The 25,559-nt window shown below is 42.2% G+C and overlaps 1 protein-coding gene across 2 annotated transcripts; it reads right to left on the bottom strand.

Moving 5' to 3' along the window:
* Positions 1-6,562: 6,562 nt before the first annotated feature.
* TMEM233 (transmembrane protein 233) lies at positions 6,563-24,793 on the bottom strand. 2 transcript variants are annotated; one of them, XR_003552725.2, is made up of 4 exons: positions 23,447-24,793; positions 16,194-16,328; positions 8,644-8,732; positions 6,563-8,414 (listed from the first exon to the last, which is right to left on the bottom strand). XR_003552725.2 is itself a non-coding variant. In XM_005233216.3 (3 exons), the coding sequence occupies exons 1-3, from the start codon at positions 23,633-23,635 to the stop codon at positions 8,403-8,405; spliced, it is 336 nt and encodes a 111-aa protein (XP_005233273.1). In that variant the 5' UTR covers positions 23,636-24,783; the 3' UTR covers positions 6,563-8,402. The 2 variants fall into 2 exon arrangements, 1 of the variants encoding a protein (XP_005233273.1); XM_005233216.3 differs by lacking the exon at positions 8,644-8,732 and having other exon boundaries at positions 23,447-24,783.
* Between the last annotated feature and the right edge of the window lie 766 nt (positions 24,794-25,559).

The raw sequence follows: 25,559 nt of genomic DNA on the forward strand, positions 1-25,559 counted from the left end.
ATTTTACCCTTTGCTCTTCATCAGCTGTCGCTGTCTTTCCTTTACTTTTCTAACAGGCACAAAGCTGCAAGGACTGGCGGATCCTGGGTTGGCACTGCTCTTTACAAGGAAATTGTTGGGTTTTTCTCAACCAGGTGAAGCAACCTGCAGACAGAAGGGATTCCTACCAAATCGAAGTGTATCCTTGGTGGCATGCTGTTATGTGGTGGGAAGAATTCTGCTGAGATGGACAGAGTCACTGTGCCTAATGGCAAGTGCATGGCTGGCTCCTGCAGCATGTTTTGAGGAACAGCTGCTCCCAGTTTGTCTTCCGTGGGTGGAATACCTCGGCACAGAACAGGCTGCTGGAGGGGTGTAGAGGAATGTCTGTGGGCAGCTCTTCCTCAGCCCTTGCAGAAGCTACCCTGCTAGAAGGTGCAGCTGTTGGTATTTTGGTATTTCACACAGCTTAACACCCCTAAATTCTTTCTCCAAACCTAATTGTTTTGTTCTTCTCAGTTCTTTTTTTGGCCAGCAACAGTGCACAGTGGGCTGGTTGTGTCTGCAGAATAGGCTGGAGGCACACGGTACTGTGTCTTGTCCATCACTTGTCCAGTAGGACCACTGTGCCCATCTGCACAACAGCCAGCCTGACTCACTGCAAGCAGCAGTACCTTCTCACTGTGGGGCCCATCCTCGCTTCTTTGCAATGGTTTTTGTTACATCCAGGAACCACAGATAGGTAAAAACTGCAGGATGAGGACTACTAATAGCTCACAAGGCTGTGGTAAGCAGTCTACAGTAGGTCCAAGAATTATTCACAATTCTGGTATTAAAATGTGATAGTTCCTTTCTACTTGGTGATGAACCATCCACCTGTGGCATGCTGCATGCGAAACCCTTGGGGAGTTACCGGCCTGTGGACAGGACAGAGACAATGGGTACAGGCATCTCAGCCTCCTGGGTGCTGGGCTTCACTGTTGCTACCTTCTTCTCCCTCTTTTCCCCATCACTACTTACTCTTCAACCCTGACTCTGTCTTCCCTCGCTGTCAGTTGTGACAGGCGGGGGTAGCAGAGTCCAATAGCAATCAGCCTGTAACTCATTTTGTGAGGTGCCTGGTCCCCACAAATTATGAGGGCTGGATAACATTACACCATAAACAAGAGTCTTGGGGGGGCGGGGGGGCGCTTACCACTGCTGCCCTGCCTCCTCAGGGGCATGTCTGTACGCATGATCCTCACATGCACGGGAATATTGTTTTCTTCGCTCAGCCTGAGTGGGAGCCCAACCCCCCTTACAGCTGTTAAAGCAGGAGATGTAGGAAGCAAGAGATTAGCTAGACATGCCACAAGGGCCTGGCACAGCTCATCCATCCACTGATTTTCTGGAACCCCCGAGTTTCGCTCCTTCCTTTAACAGCATCTGGGAGTTCTTGCCTCCTTCCATACTCTGCAACCTGAAGGGAATAAAAACTCCCCCTCTTTCACTCCATCCAGGACCAGCCTCCACATTCCAAAGGAAGACTACGAAGTACCTTTTCTACTCCTGCCTCTTTACATACCTGTGTTAACTTTCTTCTTCTTACTGCCAGATGAGTATGCAACGGATGGTGAACTGGTTCACATTCTTCCATCAAGACTTCCATGTGTCCCAAATGAGGTTCCTGGTTAACTTCCCTAGTGAGAATGTCAGAGGTGTCACTTGCCATGGAAATAACTTATCATGACAACTCGAAATTTCTAGTTTTCTGAACTGCCACGTTATCTCAGACGGGGGACACAGTAACAGACCACTCACTAAGCACTCCTGACATTGGTACCAGAATAATTTGTTCCTTAGCTGTTCAGCTGCGTACATTACATTGCATTACAGTTTTGGGGGATGCCCAAGCATAGTGACTGTAAGCATTTTCACTGAGAAGAAGAAAAAGAAGTTGGTAAAAATCTCCTTCTTGCCTCTGACACTAACTGCCAGTCTTCAAGAACACTCTTAATCACCTTTGCTTTTAGCTTTCCATCAGCCAAAGGAAGGATACTAGGTTGGGTGAATATTACAAAATCTTTTAAAAATTCAGAACTGCAGATTGTTTTATTCTGGTGTATTCAGGACCCTGCTTGTGTTTACTACCCACATTTCCATGGAACAAATACTGACCTTAAGTAAACATTAAATTTAGACATCACAAACCCAAATACTAAGTTCTGGTATTAGCAATCACACCAACAATGTCAATGCCCTAGGATTTACAGTTGTCTGCTCAGGAAAAAGACCTCATATCGTGGAAAACAGTGAATCACAACAATAGTTTGAATTGCAATTAACAGGCTGGAGGGTAAAAAGGTTCAGGGGAAAATGTAACTGAATAATTCTGAGTATGAAATTCCCTTGGAAAAAAAGCACAGTCCACTTTCAGACTGTCCACAACCCATAAACCAAGGTAAAAGTAATTGATTAAATGCTACCACCTCATAGGGCAATGTGAGGTTTTAGAAGTAGATGCTTGTAAAAAAACCTGCAGGATGTTAAGAGTCACATGGTCTCTATGTTATTTACCATGTTTTATTTACCAAGCAAAGGTCAGCTGCTTTTTCCCTTGCTCACATCTACCTTCTCTAATAAACTTGAACTAGGCCTAGCCTGACTAGACTCACACAGAGCATCTTATTCAGGAATTAATTTGAAGGCATTTTGGTTCTTGGCTCATAAGATCATGAGACTCAGCAGACTTCATCAAAGCTCTAACAATCATGACAGAGCACTTCAGTGCTGTACAAGCTGAGGGGTCAAGCAAAGTGACATCTTTACTACTGAGTCATTCTACCCCCTTGGAGATATCACTTTCTTCAGCAGCTGACTCATTTTAAAGAAAGCAAGAACCAAACAGGAGACACCTGTGTTAGGGGAATTAGTCTTTGATTAAACGAGGTGAAGAATGGCCTTACAAACATCTCAGGCACAAAAAGTCAGAGCTAAACTTGTGCTAGCCCCAAGGAGGGGATGGCACTCACAACCACTTGTGCTCTAGGCATAACCTCACTTTCATTGTTTGGATTATCTCCTGGAGTTAGTTAAAATCAAAAGGCAATTAAGTCCCCACCGAACACTGGCTGAGATATGTGTACGTGAGGCTGTGATGGCTCACCCTTACCACACAGCCTGCTCCAGTGCGCAACCCTTAACTTCAGTGGAGTTTCCCCCTTCTGTTACCCCAAAGTATGTGTTGAAAAATAAACACAGTGGCCTAAATTCTCGGACTGTGCAGACTGATGTTCTGATGAATACATTGACTTCTGGCAAAGTTCTTTTTCCTTGACATGATGCAAGCTTATTTAGCTAAAGAGAAGTCATAGCAAGCAAAGTGGAAGCTGACTCAGCCCTGCAGCCAGATATGACAAAACCAGAAAAGCCATCCTCAGTCATGAGCTGGTAGATCAAATTCAGACATGCCATAAATCACATTATAAAGGACACATGAGCAAGTGCTTCTTGTAGCTTCTGTGCTGTGGAGAGTAAGCTCTGTGGTAGTGGCAACAGAACTTATCCTAGAGTTCAAGTCAGGATAAATTTCACTGCAGAAACCTTCCTTTCTACCTTGGGCTCCTAAGTATGTTCCTCCATCTTTACATTGGCGGAGTGATCTGTTTCCAGACCCACTCCCCTCCTTTTAGGTCACTTGAATTTAGCCCATTTTGCAGGCTGCCAGGGAGTGATGCAGAGGAAGTTGGGCAGCCTCCTTAAGGACTCACTCACATTTCAGGGACACATGCCGTTGCTGTGCATGCAGAACATGCCGTTGTGCTTGGGAAACGGAAAATTCTAAGCACATGTAAAAATCACTCATAGATCACTGCATCCCTTCTCAACTACTCTACTCCAACATAACACCAAACACCTTCAGAGACTTACTAATTAAAAAATTAGGTTGGAAACAGGAGGATAATAAAAGGAAGCCAAGATTCAAGCAGTGATTCAGCCTGAAGGCCCTGCCTGTGAAAGACGGAGGGCTCAGTCTCAGAAGAGCTGCCTGCTAGGCAGCAGACATGCAAACTATGCTGCACAGGCCTTCTGACATCTCTGACTTTGCCTGGAGGCATCTCCTCCAAAGTCAGGGTAGGTTCCACATCTAGTCAACTCTGAGTGTACCCTGTTAACAGGGGTGAAGGTTTGGTGATAGGGACTCTTCCCTCCAAGAAGCAACATGTTCTATAAAGGCTCCTAAACAGCTGCCAGGTAACCAGAATGTGGCTTACCAGGCTGGCTGTGAATCAATCCAGTGACTTTATTACTTGCCTTGGGGAATCCAGTCCTTCAAATGCACCCTCTTGTGCACATGTGCACACAACAATCACAAAGTAGGAAGTAATTGGGAAGATGACCCAGTCTCTCCCCTACTGATGCAAATCAGTAACAAAATCCATCTTAAATAACCAGCAGACAAAGTTAGGGTCCAGGTGAGGAAATGCATCTAAAAAGAGATGCTTACACACCGTTCCAGCAGATGCATCTGGACTGATTCTGAGTGATGGACATTGTGGTACCAAACAGATACAACCCATCTCCAGGCTGAGAGGCAGAACACAGTTCACAGTGTGAGCACATACCCAAAGATACAGGTACAAAAGCAACAGCTTCTGGAGCTTTGAGACACACTGTTCATGGATCATGGCTGCAACCACATAAATCGAAGAGCCAGTGCTGATCTTTGAGTCACAAGTTGTAAACTCCTGGGTGTTCCTGCAGGGAGGCACCCTAAGAATTTAATTTCATATCGTCCCCTTGAATTTTTTTTTTGCTGTGCAATCTGATGAAGCATATACCACATGTTTAAGTGTCTGGCTGACCCCCTTCATACGGCAGCAAAGAAACTCCTCTTATATTTAGAAGCCCTCTTCTAGGGTTACATATCAAGATACATGCACATTGCTGTTTTGCAGAATGCAGCTGCCCCGCAAGAAACGAAAGATGCTGACATGATCCAGGAGCTGAGGCCAGCAATTTCAAGTTTCCATCTGTCTCTGCCTGTAATACATGCAGGAAGGAAAAGAAAGCGCGACTTCAGGCATTAGTTGGTGTGCCTTCAGCATGCAGGAAGACTGCATCAAAAAATGGAAGCCTGGAGAGGTTCTGTTGAAGACACTGTTCACCTGCCCAAAACACAGATGTTGAGTTGAAATATGTTTTACTGCTTTCCCCCACCTTATGTCATGAAAGAACATCATTCAGCACATATATGACAGCTCCTTTTTCCTTCCCCCACCAAAAAATGATAGATGCAATGCAGAATGATAATAGGCCAAACCTAAATCTAGATGCATAACGATTAAGACCAGCTAATTTCCAGAGACTGTTATAGATAATGAAATTTGTTTATGTGCCCCTCAAAATATAAAGCAGGCACTAATTCCTCAGTCAGACAACTGCATTCTGCTTTCCACACTCACTGCTGTCACCAGGGGTCTTGCTGATTTGGGCAGTAAAATGTCATTTAGCTTCCCTGTATGATACCTCACTTTGTATGGGTATGTCGTATTTACACCAGAATGATTTGGTTGTACAAGGGCCATATTAATTTCCAGCACAAGCTGTGTTTGACTGCATTTCTCAAACATGACTGAAAATTTATGTAAACATAAATAAATTAAGAGACCTGCTACCAGTATATTACTAAAGCAAAAATAAGATTACCTATGACATAGAAACACTAAGACAGAGGAATTGCTGCATTTTCCCCTCTCTGTCACATTAAGTGGTTTAATATAAAGCCTTTATTTTTATACCAATCAATAGCACTGTAAGGTAGCAACATTTATCTTCAGAAGCACTGAAGATACGATGGCTCAATTCTCAATTATATTAAGAGCGAGACTTCAAAGATATTTACGAGCATCAAGATACATGTTAGATTTCCAGTATGGCTTTCAAAAGCATCTGAACAAGTCAGGTGTCTAGCTCCTATTGATCTAAACCCTTGTTAGGCACTTTCAAAAAATACTTTCAGTTGCCTATCCCTATTCTCTAGTGCCCAAATAACCTTAGAATCTTCCTCCCCTCTTACATCACTAGCTCTGGTTTAGTTTATAGTACTGGAATTTAATGTTTCGCAGAAGGATGGATCTTTTTGAACACGCTTTGATTTTTTAGTACACCGACATAGAAAACTGTAATGCAGCAATGCAGTGGTGTTTACTTTGATGACAGCAATTCAAGTTGGTGGAAATGTGACCTTGTTACTTGCTGAGAGACCTCCTTTGGTGACCTCGTTTGACCACTTTCCCCTGACGGTAGTGAAGAGACCACTAAGGGACCATTTTGAAAAGGCCTCAGCACTCTGGATATTATCCTGAAAAGGAAGCAAAGAGCCTACCTTGCTGGTATTTTGAGCATTAACTGATCTCTACCAACTTCTGAATGTACTAGCTACAGTACAGACTAGTTGTATAGTATCATGCAGACCAGAAATCCTGCTTTTGCTTTGATTCACTTTATTCTGAAACTGTCCAAGGGGTTAGAAAAAGGGATATTACGCTTTAGAATAGAAGAGGCAACAAAATTTAGGAAAGACACTTCCCACATACCAGAATGAACATGAATTAAAGGTAATTTTATTCCACTTCTCAATGACAGTTCTATCATATCTGATAAGGCAAGCTACTAGAAGTCCCACAAGACATATCAGGCCATTGAAATAGTATTCAAAAACCAAATAAGAGTTCAGAGAAAGCCAGTTCTTGAGATCATCAAAATCAGTAGCAAGATTCCCATGTGAAGAAATCCTATCAGTGTAAATGCTGAAGAAATCAACTGACTTCACCAGTATTGGTGAAGTTTTATACTGGAGTAATTAAGGATAGGCAATGCATCACTGACTTCAACGAAATATAGAATTTGGCAGAACAAAAAGCAAGAAAGCACACTAAAAGTATAATATCAAGGCACAGAAAATACATGCTGCTTCCAGGCATATGCTTTAACAGGTAAGGGTTTCTGGAAGATTATCATTATTATTATTAATAGGTAGTTGTACTCCTGCCAGGCATGATTCTTTTGTCACTTGCACCTGCAAAACTCCCATGCATTTCTGAGTAGTGTCGGTCCAGATTTATGTTGGTGCAAGGAGACTAAGTTTAAGTTGGCATAGCTTGCTTGAAGATGTAATAACAATTAAAGCAAATGGAGCAACAACTGCTGAAGATGTAGCCATCTGTCTTAATGCTCACCAGAGCTTTCTTCTTTTAACATGGAATATTTGTGCAACAAAATAAATATATTTGAAAGTTTTCAGCTAATAAAAAAGCTGCTGTCCCATACTAAATTTTCATGAAGTATCAAGAAACTGCAGTAATTTATAAGCCATCAATTCTGCAACCTAAAGCTGTTCACTGAGCAATCTCTTAGGATCAGCAAGAGTGTAGGTAACTATGTAAGGGTAAAAAAGTCTGTCCATCTAACTGCATTGATATATAGACTATTCATAGCAAGATGAGAGGATGGACTAAACAAAAAAAGACATGAACAAAGCAGAACACAATGAAACTATGCGACTTGCTGGAGGAACAGTAACAAAAGGATGAAGAAGAACATCTATTTAAAAAGATCTTTGTCAGATAAAAAAAATAGGAACTTTTTACATACGTGAAGTTTAAAGAGGAACATATGACCAGTGCAGCTTGAATGCAGGACTGGAGCTAAATCAAGGGAGTTCAACAACAAAAGACAACAAAACAAAAAAAATCATTAAGAAAAATATGGATGGTATGGAAGAGTGTCTCTTAATAATCAAGTGATTGAAATCGGTCCCAGGTGGTTAAAAATCAAGGTAAAGACCTAAAAGCCGAGGATGACAGAAGAAAGCAGCCGCTGAGTCAGAGTATGCCCACAGCATTATAAAATCACATAGCAGGATAAAATAAAAAAAAACCCCATGGTTATGATTGTGTTATGTTGAGGCTATTTTAAAGTGATAAAAAAAATCCTTAATGGCCTGATCCAAAACCCACTGGAGGCAACAGTTCTTCTTCTACTAGCTTCAGCAGGCGGTGCATCAGGTCTTACATTGTGTACTATACAGTCTAGATACATTAGCTTTGTCTGGCTAGGGTCAGCCAGGGGAGCATCACAGATCCAGCATACATTCCATGTAAATGAGAAAGAAAATTGAGTTCTTAGGGCAAGATCACATTAGGGTAAAAGAGAAAATGCTGCTTTATACTGAGATTTCTTATAAATAAATAATTTTGAAAACCTGGTCACGCCATGCTGAGTAACTAACTGGACTATCAGTTCATCCACCAGCAAGCAACATGCCTCTGCAGACTTGTAGGGTCAAATCTAACAGTCTGGAATGAAGGGTTTCCTTCTCTTCTTCTTTTTTCCCCTCCTGAGATTTACATGATGATATCCTCCAAATGCAGTCCTGGTCTTCAGATGGCATGCTGCAAGGACACAGAAATACATATTTTTTTAAAGGAGGAAAAGTTTGTCTTGTGAGTTTAAATTATTAATTCTACAGGTCTAATGGATACATTATGCCACATTAGTGGCACTTGTTCTCTTAACAAACATCCCTCTAGATTAGTGGTTCAATACAGTTTTGAATCAGAGCTAAGTTTCTAATGGCACTGGTCATCTGTCAATCTGAACTGAATTTTTAAACTGGGTTACCTGAATCAATGCAAGTTAGGATCTTTCAGTGCCAGGAAATGAGTTCTTATTTTGACAAAGTTTCATGAGGTCGTCAGCATCTCTGCTTCCTTGAAGTAGCACATAAAACAGTCGGGCAAGAACAATACTTTCAGCAGTAAACAACTTGGTAAATAAAACAGCAATGCATAACACGTCTTAAAAGGACTAGATAACCTCTCTTGTGCATCTGCATTAGGGGATGAAAGGTCTGAGAAGTTCCCTCAAATTCTTGTGTTGATTGTCTCTTGGATGCTACTCAGGACTCCAATGGGCAGAATCTATTGTGGGGATATTTCCTACATGTAGAGATGAAATAAATGGACCAGAATTTTTCATGTGGTTTGCTAAGGAAAAGAGACTGATGTAATCGCACTGCCTCTGTGCGGCTACATGTGTTTGCCCACTCCTCAGCCTCTGAGCTGACTGAACACATCTGGCAGACAGGTAGAGGACTTTAAGCTCTTTGTTTTTTACAAATCTGGTAAAAAGATGTAGGGTATCAAGATATGAGTTAGCACTCTTACTAACAGAAAAGCAGCAGTATGAGCTCACTGGCTAAGGGGACACCAAGAACTAATGTGGGTAAAAGACAACAGGAATGCCCCAACTTCAGAATTTCTGCTCCATCAGCTACCGGCACATCAGTTCCTGCAGTGAAAGGCAGATAGTCTTCCTTGACCCTTTTTTTTTTTTCTCCTATGGTAAGGTACAGGAGAACAGGACTGGCAATGTAAAGATCTGGAGGCTGGCTGGGTAATTCCTGTCATCTCACCAGCCCTCAGTTTATTCTGTCTCGGAGACAGTCACTCAGTGAAATGGCTGCAAAGGCTTTTGAGAGTCTCAAGAAGGGGACAGCAGAGGTATTAAAAATAATTTTGCATGCCTTTTCCCGCTGAAGAATTATTTCTAAGTTAGTAAGAAAAATGTATGTATACATCTGTCCCTGGTACACAGTCTAATTGCTTACTCTTTTTCCTTCTACCAGTAACTACCAATGTTGCACTACTGCACATATGCTTGATTTAAGACCCTACTGATTATGAAACAGTGTAGGCTAGTACTTTCTGCACAGCCTGGCTGTCTTTCTGTCTTCCTTTGAAGCCATGCTGACAGGTAGTATTTCTGTGACTTCCTTGGGGTGAAGTTCTAGATCAAGTGAGATTACAGAAGGGGTCAGAAGTTCACATGCCTCTGCGAAAGCATTAAAGTATCATAATAATTTTGCCTGAAATTCCAAAGTCACCGAACATGACTACCCTCCTCACATAACTTACTACCAGAAGATAATTCTACCCTGCCTGTGGTCCCAGTTTTGAAGATAAGCAAAGACAATGAACCTCTGATATGAATTAAAATATCTTTGACACTGGTCCATTGGCAGGAGTTTTTTGCATTCCTTTCCTTCAGTACTTTGGCTACTCTTCCTCGTACCAAAACTGTTGCTATCTCAGTCCGAGCTCTACAGAAAAAGCTTTTATCTTTACTTCACTCTTAACACCTTTTACTAGTTCTCCACATTTCTGACTCGCTCCTACTTGCTTAGACTGCAGAGAACCATTATAGAGGTGCACAAAATACACAGGCTTTATATGATATGCTTTGTGGCTCAACTGGGGAGCAAAACTCATGTGGGCTCTAGTTCTGCCCTCAGCAGCATTGTCAAGCATCACTCAAACTAGACACAGTCTAAAAGTATGTGGCGTAAGAAGATGCATGTTTTCAAACTACTAACAGGTTATGCAGCAAACCCAGCAATGGAATAAGAATACATGATTTCTATAGCAGCACAAAGGAGAACATGACATGTTAAGATCTACTTAAGTAAAGTGTTTGGGATACCTGGGGCGTCCTTCACTTAAGTAGGCAGGTTTCAGCCCAGGATTATATTTCCCTAAATCCTGCCAGTGGGACTCAAATGAAATCCAAAGATACCAAACATCTTGCTTTATCAAAAAGCAAAACTAAACAGAATTTGGAATCTGCTCAGAAAAAGCAGAGGCTGCTCTGAAAACACAGATTATGAACTACTGGAGAGCCCTCATTCTCTGACAAAATAATTAGGTTTTGTTGATCAAAATACTTAGGAAGAGACAGGAAGGCTGACTCCAGATCCGTTCAAGTCAGTGGAATGGCTACTAACAGGCTTCACGAAAGAGCATAAGATTAGTGGTACTGGGTCAGAGCAAACATGTATCTTTGCAGCATCCCATCTCTGACAGTGACATATTACAAATGCCTAAAGGAATTGTATAAGGAAAGGCTATGTCCAGGGTGATATTTCTCCCTTTATGGCCTTCCAGCTCTGGCAATCTGCAGCTCAGAAATGTTCTGAGCCAGAGATTCTATCTGCATCTTTACATTTAAGCATTTTTTGTAATTTCACTCACTGCTGTTTCAAATTATTTGTACTTTTGTATCCACAGCAACCACAGAAGGAATAAGTCCCACAGCTGTATTGCATAGCACATGGAAAAGTACCTTCTCCTTGTTTAAAGCTGCTTTCCTCCGATTCCCCTTCATCTCATTCGTAACAGATAAATAATCACTCTTTATTTCACTGTCTTTAAATACCAATTCCTAAGTACTTCCTTCCCAAGCCAAAAACATTGTGTCTATTTTGTCTGTCCACATATAAAGTTTTTTTTCATACCCTGCAGCCCTTCTCTCTGTCTTTTTGTGTGTGTGTGTGTACTACTTCTTTCTTAAGGACATCAGAACTACAGGCATGATTCAGGATGTGGTTCACAGCCAAGCGTTGCCTGTCATTAGGTATCTTGCCATTCACTCTCTAACTGGACATATTACAGCAGATTAAGGGCACACGCAGGCTACAGCACACAGCTCTGCACTGTTTCAGTTTGTAGTGATGTCTCCTTATGGAAAAAGGATATGTCCCTTTTCTCACTGCAGTTCTTGATGGACAACATGCCTATGGGCACATATGCAGGGCTAGACTCAAGAGTGACACAGACACCAGTTTAAGTTACATCTGAGCAAGCAGTGGAAGCATAATTCAGCATTCAGGACTGGCAAGGTATGAGTGCAGGAAAAGCTGGCAGAAGGTGGTAAAAGTTACAGAATGGAGTAAGAATACATTTGGCCTAGTGTGGAATGAGGGACAGCCCTGATACAGCACACACTGCAGTTTAACACTCAGTGATTCCTCAGCATAACAAGGAACACACCAGTTTACACTGATCAATACAGACAAGTTTTATTGTGGGGCTGCTATCCAGTGATGCAAGTGACAGCTTCCCCTTGTCTACATGCAGGGTCATGACTGCAGAAGATAGATGGTTCCCAAGTGTTGGGTGGGCCCTGTTACAGGCTATACATACATATATAGATATATATGTATCACTATATATCTTAATAGATATTTGCTAAAGGTAACATGCCGGTGTTAAAGACAAATGAGGCTCTCCAAGGCAGCAGTAGAAGCCCCAAGCTAGTTTAGCACTGAGTAAATCTTCAAAATGAAAAGTCAAGGCTGCTTTTTCCATGCAGACGTAGGTGTTGCCTGCTGTTATTCCTGTGCTACTGTTGCTCTGCAAGTGAATAAACCAAAGGCGGCATGCAAGGAGCTCGGGGCTCAGCAGTAGAAATACTCTTAAAAGTGAAAGGGTCTTCCTCTTCCCAAGTCTACCAGTATTACTGGGGGTATAACGTCACTGTTTGCTCAAAGCAGGAACTTCTTGTACTTCCTCTCTGCAGATTCTACCATTTCTACCCTCAGCATCCCTGACTAGATATTTTTCTCCTGGCTGAGGCATGTGGAGTACCATGGGAGCCCTCCTCAGCTCTGCTTAAAGCACAAGACTTAACCCCTTTCCTAAGCAAGATGCCACACATACTAGGTTTGGGTAATGAAAAGCCAGATGAGAAGATGTAGGAACAAATGGATAAATTTGGTTGGAAGTTTCAATAGGGCATGGGTTTTGATATTCAGAGGCTACTGAAATTCAGCAAGTTAGGCACTGACCTCATGGAACTGGTCTTCTAGAGATATAGAGGAAATCACTTTCCAGTGAATGCTGAAGGAACCTGCATCCAGAGATCAAGTATTTCAGTGTTCAATTCACAGTGATTTCTGAGAGATGCTCAAGAGTGGCAAAGAGGGTTTTTAACAATTAAGTTGTGAGTTTGCACAGAAGACGACCCAGAAACTCTGTTGAAGACAGCAAGGGACTTCCTGGGACCATGCAACAGTGGTGATAGTAAGCCACAGGGCAGCATTCCCAAAACTGCTGAAGCAACTGCCTGACATATTGGATGCCTTAACCCAGATGGAGCTTTAGAATGTGGCTGTCCAGGATGCAGCTGTCGGGAGGGACCCGTCTTCAGGGCTGGGATGTTGGTGGCCTCACTGGTGTGAGCTGTACACTCTGACTGAAGCCCTGAGTCTCCAGGGAAAAGGGCTTCAGGAGGTAGTGAACAGACTGCAGACCATTGGGGTGTAAATAAAGGAGACCAACAGGGTCTTCACAGAGGCTCTGCAGAGGAGAGTGCCTGAGCTCCACAAAGCAAAGTATAAGGAACTAAAGACTAACTTGAACAAGAGCTGGAGACTTCCCTGATGGGGAAGGCCTGAAGTTTGTGACTTCTGGCTGGAGAAGGAAGGTTCCTTCTTGCCCTGCGGATCCTACAAGACATATGTAGCCAGCCTCCTGGAAGAAGGTGAGGAATTGTTTTGAAGGAGACTTCAAAGCCAGCTGAGCCTGAACCAAGTTTCTGTACCAAGAGATCAAGCTGTGTAGAACCAAGAGATCAAGTTGTGTAACAACTGACAGAGATTCCCTCCTGCCAATCTGATTTGAATGTCTCAGATTTGTTCCTTTCTAGAAGCTCAGACTTGGGACATTGTGGAAGAACTCGCAAGGCTCATCCACCCCTCAAATTCATTACACCTTACATGGTTCTGCTGATGGTATCAAAGATGGATAAATCAGAATGAGCTAGTGAAGTTTATCAAAGGGTTTATGAATACTCAAGCAACACCCTCTGTGAGAAGCTGTTACAGTCATGGGAGAACAGATAAAGTATTAAGATTAGAAATCGGATGGTAGGATGGTAAACAACAAACTCTAGGGAGAGATATATATCTGAATGTGGAAGGAGAATACAAGGAGGCACTCCCAATGGTACTTTGCAATGAGACTTGTTACCCTTTGAAGATCAAAAGAAGCCACAAGGAATGTCAGCAGGAGCAGCTGGGTAATACAGTAGCTGATGAATTTCATGGGATAAAACTCACAGTAATGAATGGTGGAAAGGTCAAGCTTTTCATACATATTGCTGAAGTCTAAATTTCAGGAAAAATGAAAGTGTAGGTTATGGAAACATCAAATCTGTGCCCAGCGGTTATCAAATAAATCAGTTACAGAGCTGACTGACATATTATTCTAATAAAGCTATTTTACACTGTCTTACTAATAGCGAAGCATTTATGTTAGAGTTAGCATAGAGGAGATTTAAAATTACTTCGCATTAGCAGACTGCAAAATGGCTGTTAGTAAATAAACATGACCAAGGTACAAATGGATGTGAGATAACTGCATGGAGCATGCAATGCCATCCACAACAGCTGCCATGTCAAACTCAATTTAGTGTAAAATATAGATGTACAAGGATAAGGCAACAAAGGGGACTCAGGTAAACATGGAGGGTGAAAAGGCCAATTGGGTGCTCCTGTTCACTCATTTTCACAACAGAATAATAGATTGTTGCTCCCGTCTAACACTTTCTTAGAAGCAAGGGCTCTTAGAGGGTGACAAGCAAGAGGAAGAAGGAGCAAAGTAAAAAGACCAGAAAGCCAGAGAGCCCGGTGAATCCAGTAAACCCCGAGTCCTCACAAAGCTCAAGGTACCACTTGGCCAAGAGACCTCTATGGAAACTAATCACTGAATACAGTAACTAATACCCTAGCAGTGTGCTGAGGGTTCCCAGGCACCTGGCAATGCTTCCATCTAACAAAGATTTTTCTATTAAAAAACCCAAAACCCAAACCAATTAAAAAAAAAAAAATCCTCAAAGACAAAGCCTAAGTAAAAACCACTAAGTCGTATTATCCTATTTCTGCTGCTTAACTCCTTGAGGTTAGGAGAGAGAGAGAGGTGTTTACAAACACTAGCTAGATGTAAAGTGTAACTACCACTAATGTCTGGCAGCAGGCACAAAGAAGCATTCACACATTCAGCACGCAGGGTCCTACTGTAGCGGAAGAACTAAATGTAGGTAGTGTGCCCTGGTTAGTGTGAATGCTTCAGGTCAGTGTTGTCTGCTACTCCTCATGCTGCCCTTCTCCCCTCCTACTTAAAAAAAAATTATTGAGCTGCTATCGTTATCTGAGAAACAACGAGTAAGGTAGTAGAAGTGAACAGAGGAATTTACTGCTGCTGTCAATTACAAAACTTGGCACACCCCTCAAAGTAACTTGGTTTTAAATCTGTGAGAGCTGAACAAACTCAACACAAGCTGAACTAAAAGACAGATTCATGCTTGCAAAATCCATGGGAAATCAATGAATACACACTAAGCTTCTGATTCTGCAGCGCAACCCACTAACATCCTACAGAAATGGACCCTGTCTCCACCTCCCTGCAGTTCAGGACGGCATTCTTCCAAGTTTTTGTCTGAAAACGTCGTACATGTTTAACCAGCTACTCCATTCCACTCCCCAGAGATGTCTGCATTTCAGTGGCGGATGAGGTGATCTCTGTTTATAGTTTATACATAAGATTGTACAGTGCACTGAAAGGCTCTTCAGCCAAAACAACCAATAAAAAATTGATTTAAATTGGTTATTTTAATGGGAACTGCAAATTTCTATGCAGAAAAGAACATATTGTTGCACAATCTCGAGAAAGGATATCAATACTCTAATTAGTTTTATCCTCTTTTACAAATAAGCTTATAATCTCATCTGGGTAACCTCTCTGTATACAGAGATTCATTTGTTGACATTCACTATTGTTCCAGGTGTACGAAGGCAGGTCAATTACACAGCATTCAGAGTGCATGATTTGCCCTACAGCAAGCCAAATCAAAATGACATTTGCATCCATTTTTGATACAGTTAAGGTCACCTTAGTATCAAACAGTAAAATAGTAGCTGACTGTTGTCTTCTCTTTGCGAAGTGAAAAGATATGTTGGACAAATTATGAGACTGAAAATTAACACCTGGGGACTCTTTATTACCTGAAATATAAGGATCTCTATGCACTTGGTCAGCAGATGGTAAAACTGAGGGGCAGAAAACCCAAAAAGTAACTTGAATTGGAAAAACTTACAGTAGAGCTGCAAGAATTTCTAGACAATCCACTGCTGCTAAAACACAGTAGTTTGCATTTAACCACAGACAACAGAATTTTCTAAATTACAAAATAAGTAAAAATTGCTTTTTTGGAAAACATGCATGCATCCTTAAATTTTAAATTAGTAGATAGTTCTGACAATCTTTAGTTTCTTATTCTGTAGCCCATGCACAGAGAAGAACTGCTTGCATTGGAACGAGCAACATTTTGCTTACCGTTGTGAAATGAACTACGCAATAGATTCCAATGATGACAAGGCCAATGATAATTGATGCAACAGCAACCCAGAGTGCATTGCGACCCAGTCTTTTTGACCCTTCTATATCTCCTTGATTATAACTGTTTAAAGCCTGTAGAAGAGAGAGTTTGTGACTTTTTTTAAAATAGAAATCTGTACACAAACTAATGTGACTGCTTTGAACTAACATTAGGTTCTGTGCACAGTGGTACTGTAGAAAGGACTTCAGAAAATTGTGACTTGCTTTGTAAAAAGAAACATCCACTGCCAACAGTTCAAGGTAAGCAAGGAGTCCAGTTTTGTGTTCCACTCATTTTCAGCACATTTCATTGCAACTACAGCTCTTCTACTTTCAGTGGTGAGGTTATATTCATGTTATGAGTTTTCTTGTACACACAAGCATAAAAGCTGTCAAATCTACTCTAATCCACCTACCTGCATAAATTGGTGGCTTTTACCTCTAGAAGTATTTTTGTAGTATATGTGAACTGTTAAGTTGTCCATTTCACTAGCAGTGAAATAAACTCTTAAGCTTTATAGGACCACAAGCAAGAAAAGGAGCATAAATAGGCAGCATTTTTACAGAAAGCCTCAGGAAAATTTAAAAAAAGCGCACTGATTTCCCATTTTGCCAATGTTTTACTTTTCAAAACAAAGTTTGAAGAAAAAATAAGTAGTTTGCCAGTGGTGGGAAAAAACCCAAAACTACGAAATATAGATCATCAGAACAAAATATCTGAGTACCACCTTCATGGACTAGAAATTCTGTCCCTTTGCATTTTTGAAACACACTGGTAATTATTCAGACATATGGATATTATCTCAGCAAACATGAGTTTATCTCTATCTACCCATGATTTAGCAGATACTTTATATTCATTACATGCAAAGATTGCAAGGTATGATAGGACCAGCCCAATCTTACAGTCTTTTGTAAAACAGACCACAGGATTTTCTGAATTCATTTTTGTTTTAAGCAGATCGTATTTTTAAAGAAAAGATTCAGTGAAGGACACTGAAGTATTCTAGTACACAAGTCTAACACAGTTTGTAGAAACCTTTTCCCGAGAATAAGATGATATGAAGGGATTTTTAAAGAGAGTATTATTACTAAGAATTATTTCATAAGATCAGGAGAGTTTGAGTTCATAAACCATGACATTGAGTCCAGACTTCTTTATCAGATTGCATTATTGTGCTATTTCAGGGAATTACATTAGTCATAACCTCTTCTTTAGTATCCCGTAAGTATTCCAGTGCAAGGGGAGAAATATGGGGACCTGATCAAATGAACTGTGCTGTGGATCAAATAATTCAGATCTCTGGAAAATGACTGCATGAGGTATCTCCAAGTGCTATCACAAAAGTGCTTTAGTCATGAATCACTTTTTGTAACAAAAGACAGAACAACAGCTAATTCAGAGTAAAGATCTGAGACTGCGGAAAGCAGGAAAGGAATGAACTTCAGAGGATACCAAGCATTGTTGTAGAGCCTTTTTTCCCAGGCAGAAAAATAATTAGGGACATTATCTGTGTGTGTTCTGTCGATTAGTGAGCACACAGAAGTTAATGGACTAGATGCATCCTTAGTGTTAGCACTGCAGTAAGATCACTCGTGCCAAGACAGTCCCAAAGCAACGAAGCCTATATTCCTAGAATTGCATCTCAAGGATAAGTGCAGGTACTAATTCTCTGGTGTCTAAGAAAGGCCGAGCTGCTGATGCAATCTTGCCCTTAAAGAGAGCACTGATACATTTCTTCTCTTCCTTGAAGCCTACATGCCTAAAAACATTTCTCTATTTTATTTCCTTAAAGAATATCACTAATACCTCTGCTCAAATTTTGTTGAGGTTTGCTAGCGGACTTAAAGAACATAGTGGGGAAAGAGGGAAGAGATGGAAATGAGACAGACACACAACAGCCAAATACAATGATGTCACCTCTGATTCTCCACTAGTGCAGCCTCCTGTTACAAAGGGTGGCTGGCACAGCTCCTCTCACTAAGTTATTCGACTGTTTTCAGCATTCCTGTCTACAGGAGAAGAGATTTCTTAAGTTTTCTCAAAATACATTTTGGGAGGTCAACAAAAGGAGTATCAGGAGAAAAATAGCTTGGCTTGGTCTTGAGCAGGTTGACTTCTCCTGCCCCTGTCAGCAGCTACAAGGAGAACCATGGAGAAGCATCACTGATATCCCTGTAACTCTGTTCTTCCCACCCATCACAGGACCCACTTCACATGACATCTAAAAGTGGTCCTGTGAACACTCTAAAACTCAGCTCCCCATTCATATGGTCTCAAGACTGAGACAGAGTCGTAAGCAAGACATGGCAGCACCAGCTTGCAGTTCTGTGCAATTTTACTAATGTGTTTAGGTACGCTGGAGAATGTCCTGTGATTTCTGCAGGTACTGCATAAATAATTCACCCTGTGCACTTTAATAAATAATGTAATTTTAATATAAATCCACAATGAAGAGGAGGAAAACAGCATTAATGATAAAGAAGAGGATTTGGGAGAGACAGGAAAGAGACAAAAGTTTCTTTATTAAGAGGTTTAAATTAAATAGCATAACTTGGACAGCATTCAAGAAAAAAAGAGTTTTGTGGGAGTGGTTGGGGTCTGATGCAAAGCTTTGAAACTCATTTACTTCTATCTGCTTCAAAGGGCCCTTGGATCAAGCTTCCAGTTTTCAACGTTGGACACAGACAACATTAGCTGTTAAAGCCTTAAGTGTTACATCTGTTTGTTTCCAAGGGCTAGACAATATATACAGAATGCAGCATCTGTGTGCAACATTTGCTCTGTCCAAATTTTAAAACAAGTTTCAGCCATTTTCAACCTAATACCATATGATATCTCAGGTTTCTGCTACCTCGCTCGCTATGAAGTCATAAACTAAATTAAAGCCACAGTTCTGCAGCTGCTTATTTACTTGAGCAACCTCAGTGACTTCACCAGGTTCACACACATCTATTTATAAAAGATATTCTCAGTTCAACAATGAAGCAACTTAACCTCATATGAACAGAATTTTGCTGAATTAGCTACAAACTGTTAATCCCTTTTAATGTGTATTTTCTGCTTCACATTCCCAGAGCACTGTTTATAGCAAAAGCAGAATGAATACTGAATTGCTTCAGAAATCCTCATCTACATCTCTTACAAATCTGGGCAGATCAGCCTGAGGTTCTCTGATCAACATTTTCTAGGCTTTCCCTGAGCCAGGCTGTAACAAACGTTATTTGGCTGTGCCTGGAAATGAGACACTCTCTCTAGTCCAGACCAAAGGAAGAATGAGACATGCTAACTCAGTATGACTCCTCACTGTAAGAACGGCTTAAGAGGGAAAGAGAAAGAAGGGGAACTCAAGAGAGCAATTCAGAACCAGACTTGATCTCTGCTTTTTTGGCAAATGAAACAGGCAGGTGATGAGCAGGACACAATCAAAGGGGAATTTGCTCTGCAGGCTGTATAGTGGCATGCAAACAAGCACTGGACTTCTGTGCCTCTGGGGGCTGGTTGAAAGTGGTGTTGCAGAGGAAAAAGCTTACCAGTTTGCAAAGATAAAGGCCCTGCAAAAAATGCTTAAGAGCAGCTCCCGAGCATTGTTGTTTTATCCTCCTGAAATCGGTACAGGCTGTCCCATATGGTGTTAAATGTCCAGGTACCTATGAGCTACTTAAGCTATATAAATAATAAACTTCCCAAATAAACTTTCTAACTAAAGAGAAGTAGAGCTGTACAGGAACACTGCTCACTATGCTAGTCACTGAACTGACCAAAGCCAAACACACTATACGTGGCTTGTCAGCATCCCAGTTAGAAGAGGTGACCCCCTCAGAAAGCAAGTTCCATCCTTTACTGTTCCACGACTTCTACCACTCTCTTGTCTGCTGTCTGTTTAGGGAAACTAATATATAGACGTGGAATCTGAATTCAAGGGTGGCAAATGCAGTCAAAGAACTTGTTACTATCAGAGGCAAATGAGCAAAAATTGTCACAGCTTGACCACTTAAATTGTCCAAAACATGCAAATGATTAAACAGAAATATGTTAACATAAAGAGGGAGTCAGGAGCAAAAAGTTAAAGAGAAATACATTTTGAGAGACTGTTGTTAAGTTGTTACAAACCTAAGGCCCTGTGGAGATGACTAGTCTGACATACAGGTCTTTGAAATCAAGACAATTGACTATCGTGTCCTGAGAAAGGCCAACGGTTTGTTCCACTATCAGACCTTAGTGCTGGTATTAGAAACACCTGATTGATTTTTCAGAGTTGTCCCACAGCCTCCCTCCTCTGGCTCTGATTCTATGAGTCAGATACAGCCAGTCCACCTGAGCCAGGTTTCAGGTACAACTGCTGGTTCACTGCCAGCTCAGCGCTCTTTGGGTTCAGAACAAGAGGAAATTACACTGCTGCAGGTAAGGAGCCAAAGAGCTCAGTAACACACTGCCTAGCCACAGCCTCATACCAGAGAAGTCTCTTCTGTCACATAAGTGTCCTGACTTGGTACCTGCCCCTGATGCCTGTGGGGAATAGGGTAAGTCTGAGCATGGCACCTCTGGGGTAGAGGGAGCCAACCAATTGTATAGCAATACAATATAGCTGTACAGCAACGCAATATAGCTGCTGGAAGCAACAGGAAGCAGGAGAATTGATGGCACCTGGCTGGAACTGCGGAAGGGTACTGAGATCAGTAATCCTACAGCCAAGAGCCCTGGCCAGGACTCTGGGGAAAACAGATCTCCATTTGCTAAAAATGCCAAGCAATCCTCAACACCTCCAAGTGACCAACGACTAGTTTGAGGGGGCTGCTCTTGTAATGCCAATATATCAACACACTGATGCTATTAAGTGGCTATTCTACTAGCTATCCTCTTACCCCTATCATGAGAAATAGATTTTTTTCACAAAAGAGGTATGGAACAAACAAAGGTTATCATCACAACAGGGAGAACTTTAGAGAGGTTGATTCCAAAAATATAGTCAAAGAGGTAAGATCTAAAATGGTAAGGTTTGTGCCCCTAAAGGTGAGAAATAAGCGAGGAAACCAGTGCTGGAGTTGTAAATGGAGCAGGAGAAGAGACAGAAGAGACTGAAGACAAACCTGTCATTTAATTTGGGGGGTGTGAGAACCCAGACTACTTTTAGAGTGGAAAAAATAGTCTGAACTGAGAGCACTTAATGAGGATGTCACACAAGCAAACAGGGTGCTGAACCATGCCCCTCTAGAAGCCAACAGGACTCTTCCTTCCAGGCCCATTCTAGGAAGTGGAAATTTATAGAGAACTCTACTTTTATGGGTCTTTATCTCTTCTGACAAAAGATCTCAGGCAAGCTCTGCAGACTATTAAAGGTATCTTCTGCAAGAAAAGAAAATAACCCACTTTTGTATCTCAGTGTTAACCCTTAGCAACTCTAGGAAATGAGCTAAGAAAGAGAAGGAGGATGTTGATCCCAACAGAAATGGAAATAAAACCAGCATAGGTTAAAATGCAGAACCTGGAGCTGAGGTTAACAAAGCAGTTACAGGTTGCAGCTCTACAAAGTAGGGGAACCAGGCTGTGAAAAAGAAGTTGGACAGGTTATTTTCACAGAAAAGGAAAGGGTTTAGGTAAGAATGATGGTGAAACAGAAGAGATTCACAGACTGTGGAAGTTATTGGTTTGGGTTTTGTTTCCCCCCTTTTAACAGAGTGGGCAGCTGAGACCTGCACAGACTGTTTAGCATTCAGGAAGTGCTCTTCCCACCCTGGTTTCTACATATCCCCTGGTGACAGCTACTTAAGCCTGACTCCAAAAGCCTGCATGAACTTCAACTAGGGCGTGGGTGGAAATTTCTCCATATGGGGTGCAAAAATCTTTAGAGGCCAAATTCTGTCCTTGACAGTTAACTTCTGTGCAGCCCCAGTGCTTTGGTGAAAGTACTGTCAAGAGTGAACAGATGCTCACAGGCCCAGATCATCAGCTCTCATTACTTTATATAGCACCTAAAGTGTCCACAGACAGAAAGGATGCTGGGTACCAGCAGAACTAAATCTCTCAAATCAAGGAAAAGAACATGCTGTATAGTTAAGTTAACGACAAAGAAAATAAACACAGAAAAAATTAAAATGACAGCTAATACTTACCTGGCCAAAAAAGGTTGTGAAGATGCCTTCAGAATAGCTCGTTTAAGTAACTTTCAAACTTAAGCAATATGGCTTCTGATCAATCTTAGTAGTTTTAAAAGAGTATGCTTTAGTATATTTTAGATATAGGTTCTTGTATAGATATATATTAGATATAATTATACGTAATTGCAAAAAGTAACAACTGTGTTTTTACTTACCTTTTCAGCCTGGCTGTCAGAGAAAAGGATGAAAATACACAACATGTTTTAAAACCCTTTTCAGCTCCTAAACAACAGAAATACATTGCAGTATTACTGGTAACATTGATCATGTATACTATTAGAAAAGTCTGGATCTGACTCTGCAACTTTTAACTCAAGGAAGAAGACTCTGTTCTAACAACCTTTTTGAATTTAACAGGATTGCTGGATTATTAAGGACTATGCAGCAAATCAATCACCGGTTGCAGGAGTAAAGCTGCTCTCTCAGTGTACTCAACACTCGATTTTATGAGGGTTTTTGCCAACCACCTACAATCATTAGTGTTATGTGTATTTTTCCAGCAAATAGTTAATACCACATTAAAGAACCTGTTTACTGGGGAAAAGGCCTTTCTATTATATTTGTTTAGCTGAAGTAGAAACCACATCTGTTTCTTTGCAAATCTGATTTCTGTTCCCCAGTTGCCACTTCCACACACAGATACTATGTCCAATTCAGTGTGCAAGCCAGTTGATGTAACAAATCCCGTTAACTGGGATAAACCTTGCTCTCTTAGGCAGCCTGATGTTGAAAACTTGGAACTGCCTTTCACTCCACATTTTGCACCTGCTGCTGGAACAGCTACGTGGACACCCTGAACTGAGCCTGCCGATGCTCTCAGGCTCGCTGCCTCGCCTAACTTAGTCCACATGCATCAGCGACAAGTGGTTAAAAAGGCATCTGGATGCCCGTTACCCTGACGGCTCCTCCAGCCCCACTTTGTTCCTGCAAGTCCCTGGCGGGACCGGCCTGCGGCGCCGCGGCTGGGGCCGGGCCGGCGCGGAGAGGCAGAGGTCGCCCTACCGAACACCCAAGCCGAAGGTCGCCTGGGCACCCCGTAGAGTGCTACTCACCATAACGGCGAAGACGAAGGCGACGATATTGACGGGATAGGCGGGACAGAAGCAGGCGAGGATGCTGAGGAGCAGGTAGTTCTTGGGCCGCGGCTGCGGCGGCCCGTCCGGCAGCTCATCTTCGATGTTGGTCTCGGGGCTGTTATCCAGAGCCCTCTTGATGTCGGCACCGGCGGGGAGCGCAGACATGGGGCTGCGGTGCGGCGGGCGGGCGGCTGGAAAAGCCCAGCGCCGCGCACCGGGCAGGCGTGACCCCACCGCGGCGCCGAGCCAAGGGAGCCGCCCGGCGCGGCGCGGCGCCTCCCCGGGACCGGCAGCCGGCAGCGCTGCAGCGCGGGGGTGGGGGGCTGCCCGCCCGCAGCTCCTCTTATGCCAAGTCGTTCGTCCCGGGAGCAAGTTCACGGGAGGAATCGGAGAAAAAGAAAACCAAACAAAAGCCGCCGAGGGTTTCCAGCACCCTGTGGCGGGGGCGGCTGGCCAGAGCCGGGCAGGGGTTCCCTGGGCTGTCCCTGTCCTGCCCCCCGGAGCCTCCCCCGCCACACCGCCGCTGGCACCGCGGGGTCTGGAGCCACATGGCCTTCGGTGTTCCGGTCGTTCCTGTAACTTTTTAACTGTTTGCAGTTAAACGACTTAACTGAGTTTCCATTGCCCCCGGGGAGAACAACTTCGCTGTTTAGACTCTGTTCTAGTGTCGGTGAGTTCCGTCAGCAAGTGGCATAAAGTCTGCAAAAGCACTGCCTTCGATCTGGGCTGGATTTATCTCCTAACCCCAGTGACTTGCGGAATTTAGCAAAAACACTTAAGACTCCAGAAAATAACCGACTTAAAGCATTTCGGTAGCTCAGGCCCAGAGTATTTTGGCCAAATTTTAACGAGTCAGTCCTTACCAAACACGTGTAAGGTGAAATCCACTTTAGGGGATGCACGAGGGGGAGCAAAGAAACAAATCATTATTTCCAAATCCTAACGCATGGAAAAAACCCCAAAACAGCACCACCGAAAAACAAGTAAATAAAGATCAGCTTCCACCATGGTTTTGAAACTGGTGAGGAAAAGTATGACAGCCTGCCCCCAGGAAGTAATAAGCTCTGTTTCTGCCACGTGATACTAGAAAAAAATCAGTTTATACCTGCATGGAGATTCAGCAAAATAGAGAGACTTCTGAGCAGATGAAGGCTGGAGTTGAGATTTTCCTCTGCCTGGCTCCTAAGAACACTTCGTTAATTGAAGTTACAGAAAACAGTAATGTGTGCTTAGAGCTTTATGAATGGGCTGCTTTTGTCACTGAGTTTTGCAGTTGTCTTGAATGGAGCCATGGTTTCCTGTTACTGGATGTCATTCTACAAGATACAAAGCAGACAACAAAGTAAGGAGATAAGAAATATAAGTGCTGTATTTTTACTTTCATAGACATTAATCATATCTCAGCTGCATGTCTGGAATATAACACGGAATGAAAATCTGCTGATTTATCAAAACATCTATGTATGTTTAGGAAAGAGTAAGAAATACCGAGTTACATCTGCTTGCCAACGTATCCATTAGCATTCAGGCACAAGCTCTTTGTAGCTGTAACATTTCTGATATGTTTGTTCTCAGAGGGCTTTAAACACAGTCACTAGACAAGCTCAGAAAACACAGTCCACATCACATCACACCACACAATTACTTTCAGTACTGATTTCAGTAGGGATGGAGACCATGGAGGTACCCTCTGCAAGGGATCAGCATCTTCCAGGGCTGCTCAAGCCTTTAATCCATGAGAACACTTTCAGGGAAACATTGTAATGGCTTAATGAGTTTGAGTTTGTCTGCTGTAGTTCAGACACTCACAGGTAAATAAGAACCTATTACCAGGCATGTGAATGACAACAACCAGCTCACATAGGGAGCCATTAATGGTGAACACAAACAAGCACAACAAAAAGCTGCTGGCAAACCAACTCTACAGAGAAGGCAAAGCTACACAGCTTTGATTAGAGATTAGCCAGGGAGACTTGAAACTGCAGTATGAGGAAAGAATGTAGATTCTTACTGTTTGACATCAAACATTTGATTTAAGTGCCTTTATGGGGGATCTCCAAGAGAGTGATCCAGAGGCTGGTGGAGTTAT

The sequence above is a fragment of the Falco peregrinus genome, chromosome 2 (assembly GCF_023634155.1).
Source record: "Falco peregrinus isolate bFalPer1 chromosome 2, bFalPer1.pri, whole genome shotgun sequence".
Lineage (NCBI taxonomy): Eukaryota > Metazoa > Chordata > Aves > Falconiformes > Falconidae > Falco > Falco peregrinus.

Excerpts from the sequence above, each read along its gene's own strand:
- TMEM233 (XM_005233216.3), bottom strand. The coding sequence starts at position 23,635 with ATGTCTGCGCTCCCCGCCGGTGCCGACATCAAGAGGGCTCTGGATAAC. Across the intron at positions 16,329-23,446 it reads CCTTCGTCTTCGCCGTTATG|GCTTTAAACAGTTATAATCA; the intron begins GTGAGTAGCACT and ends TCTCTTCTACAG.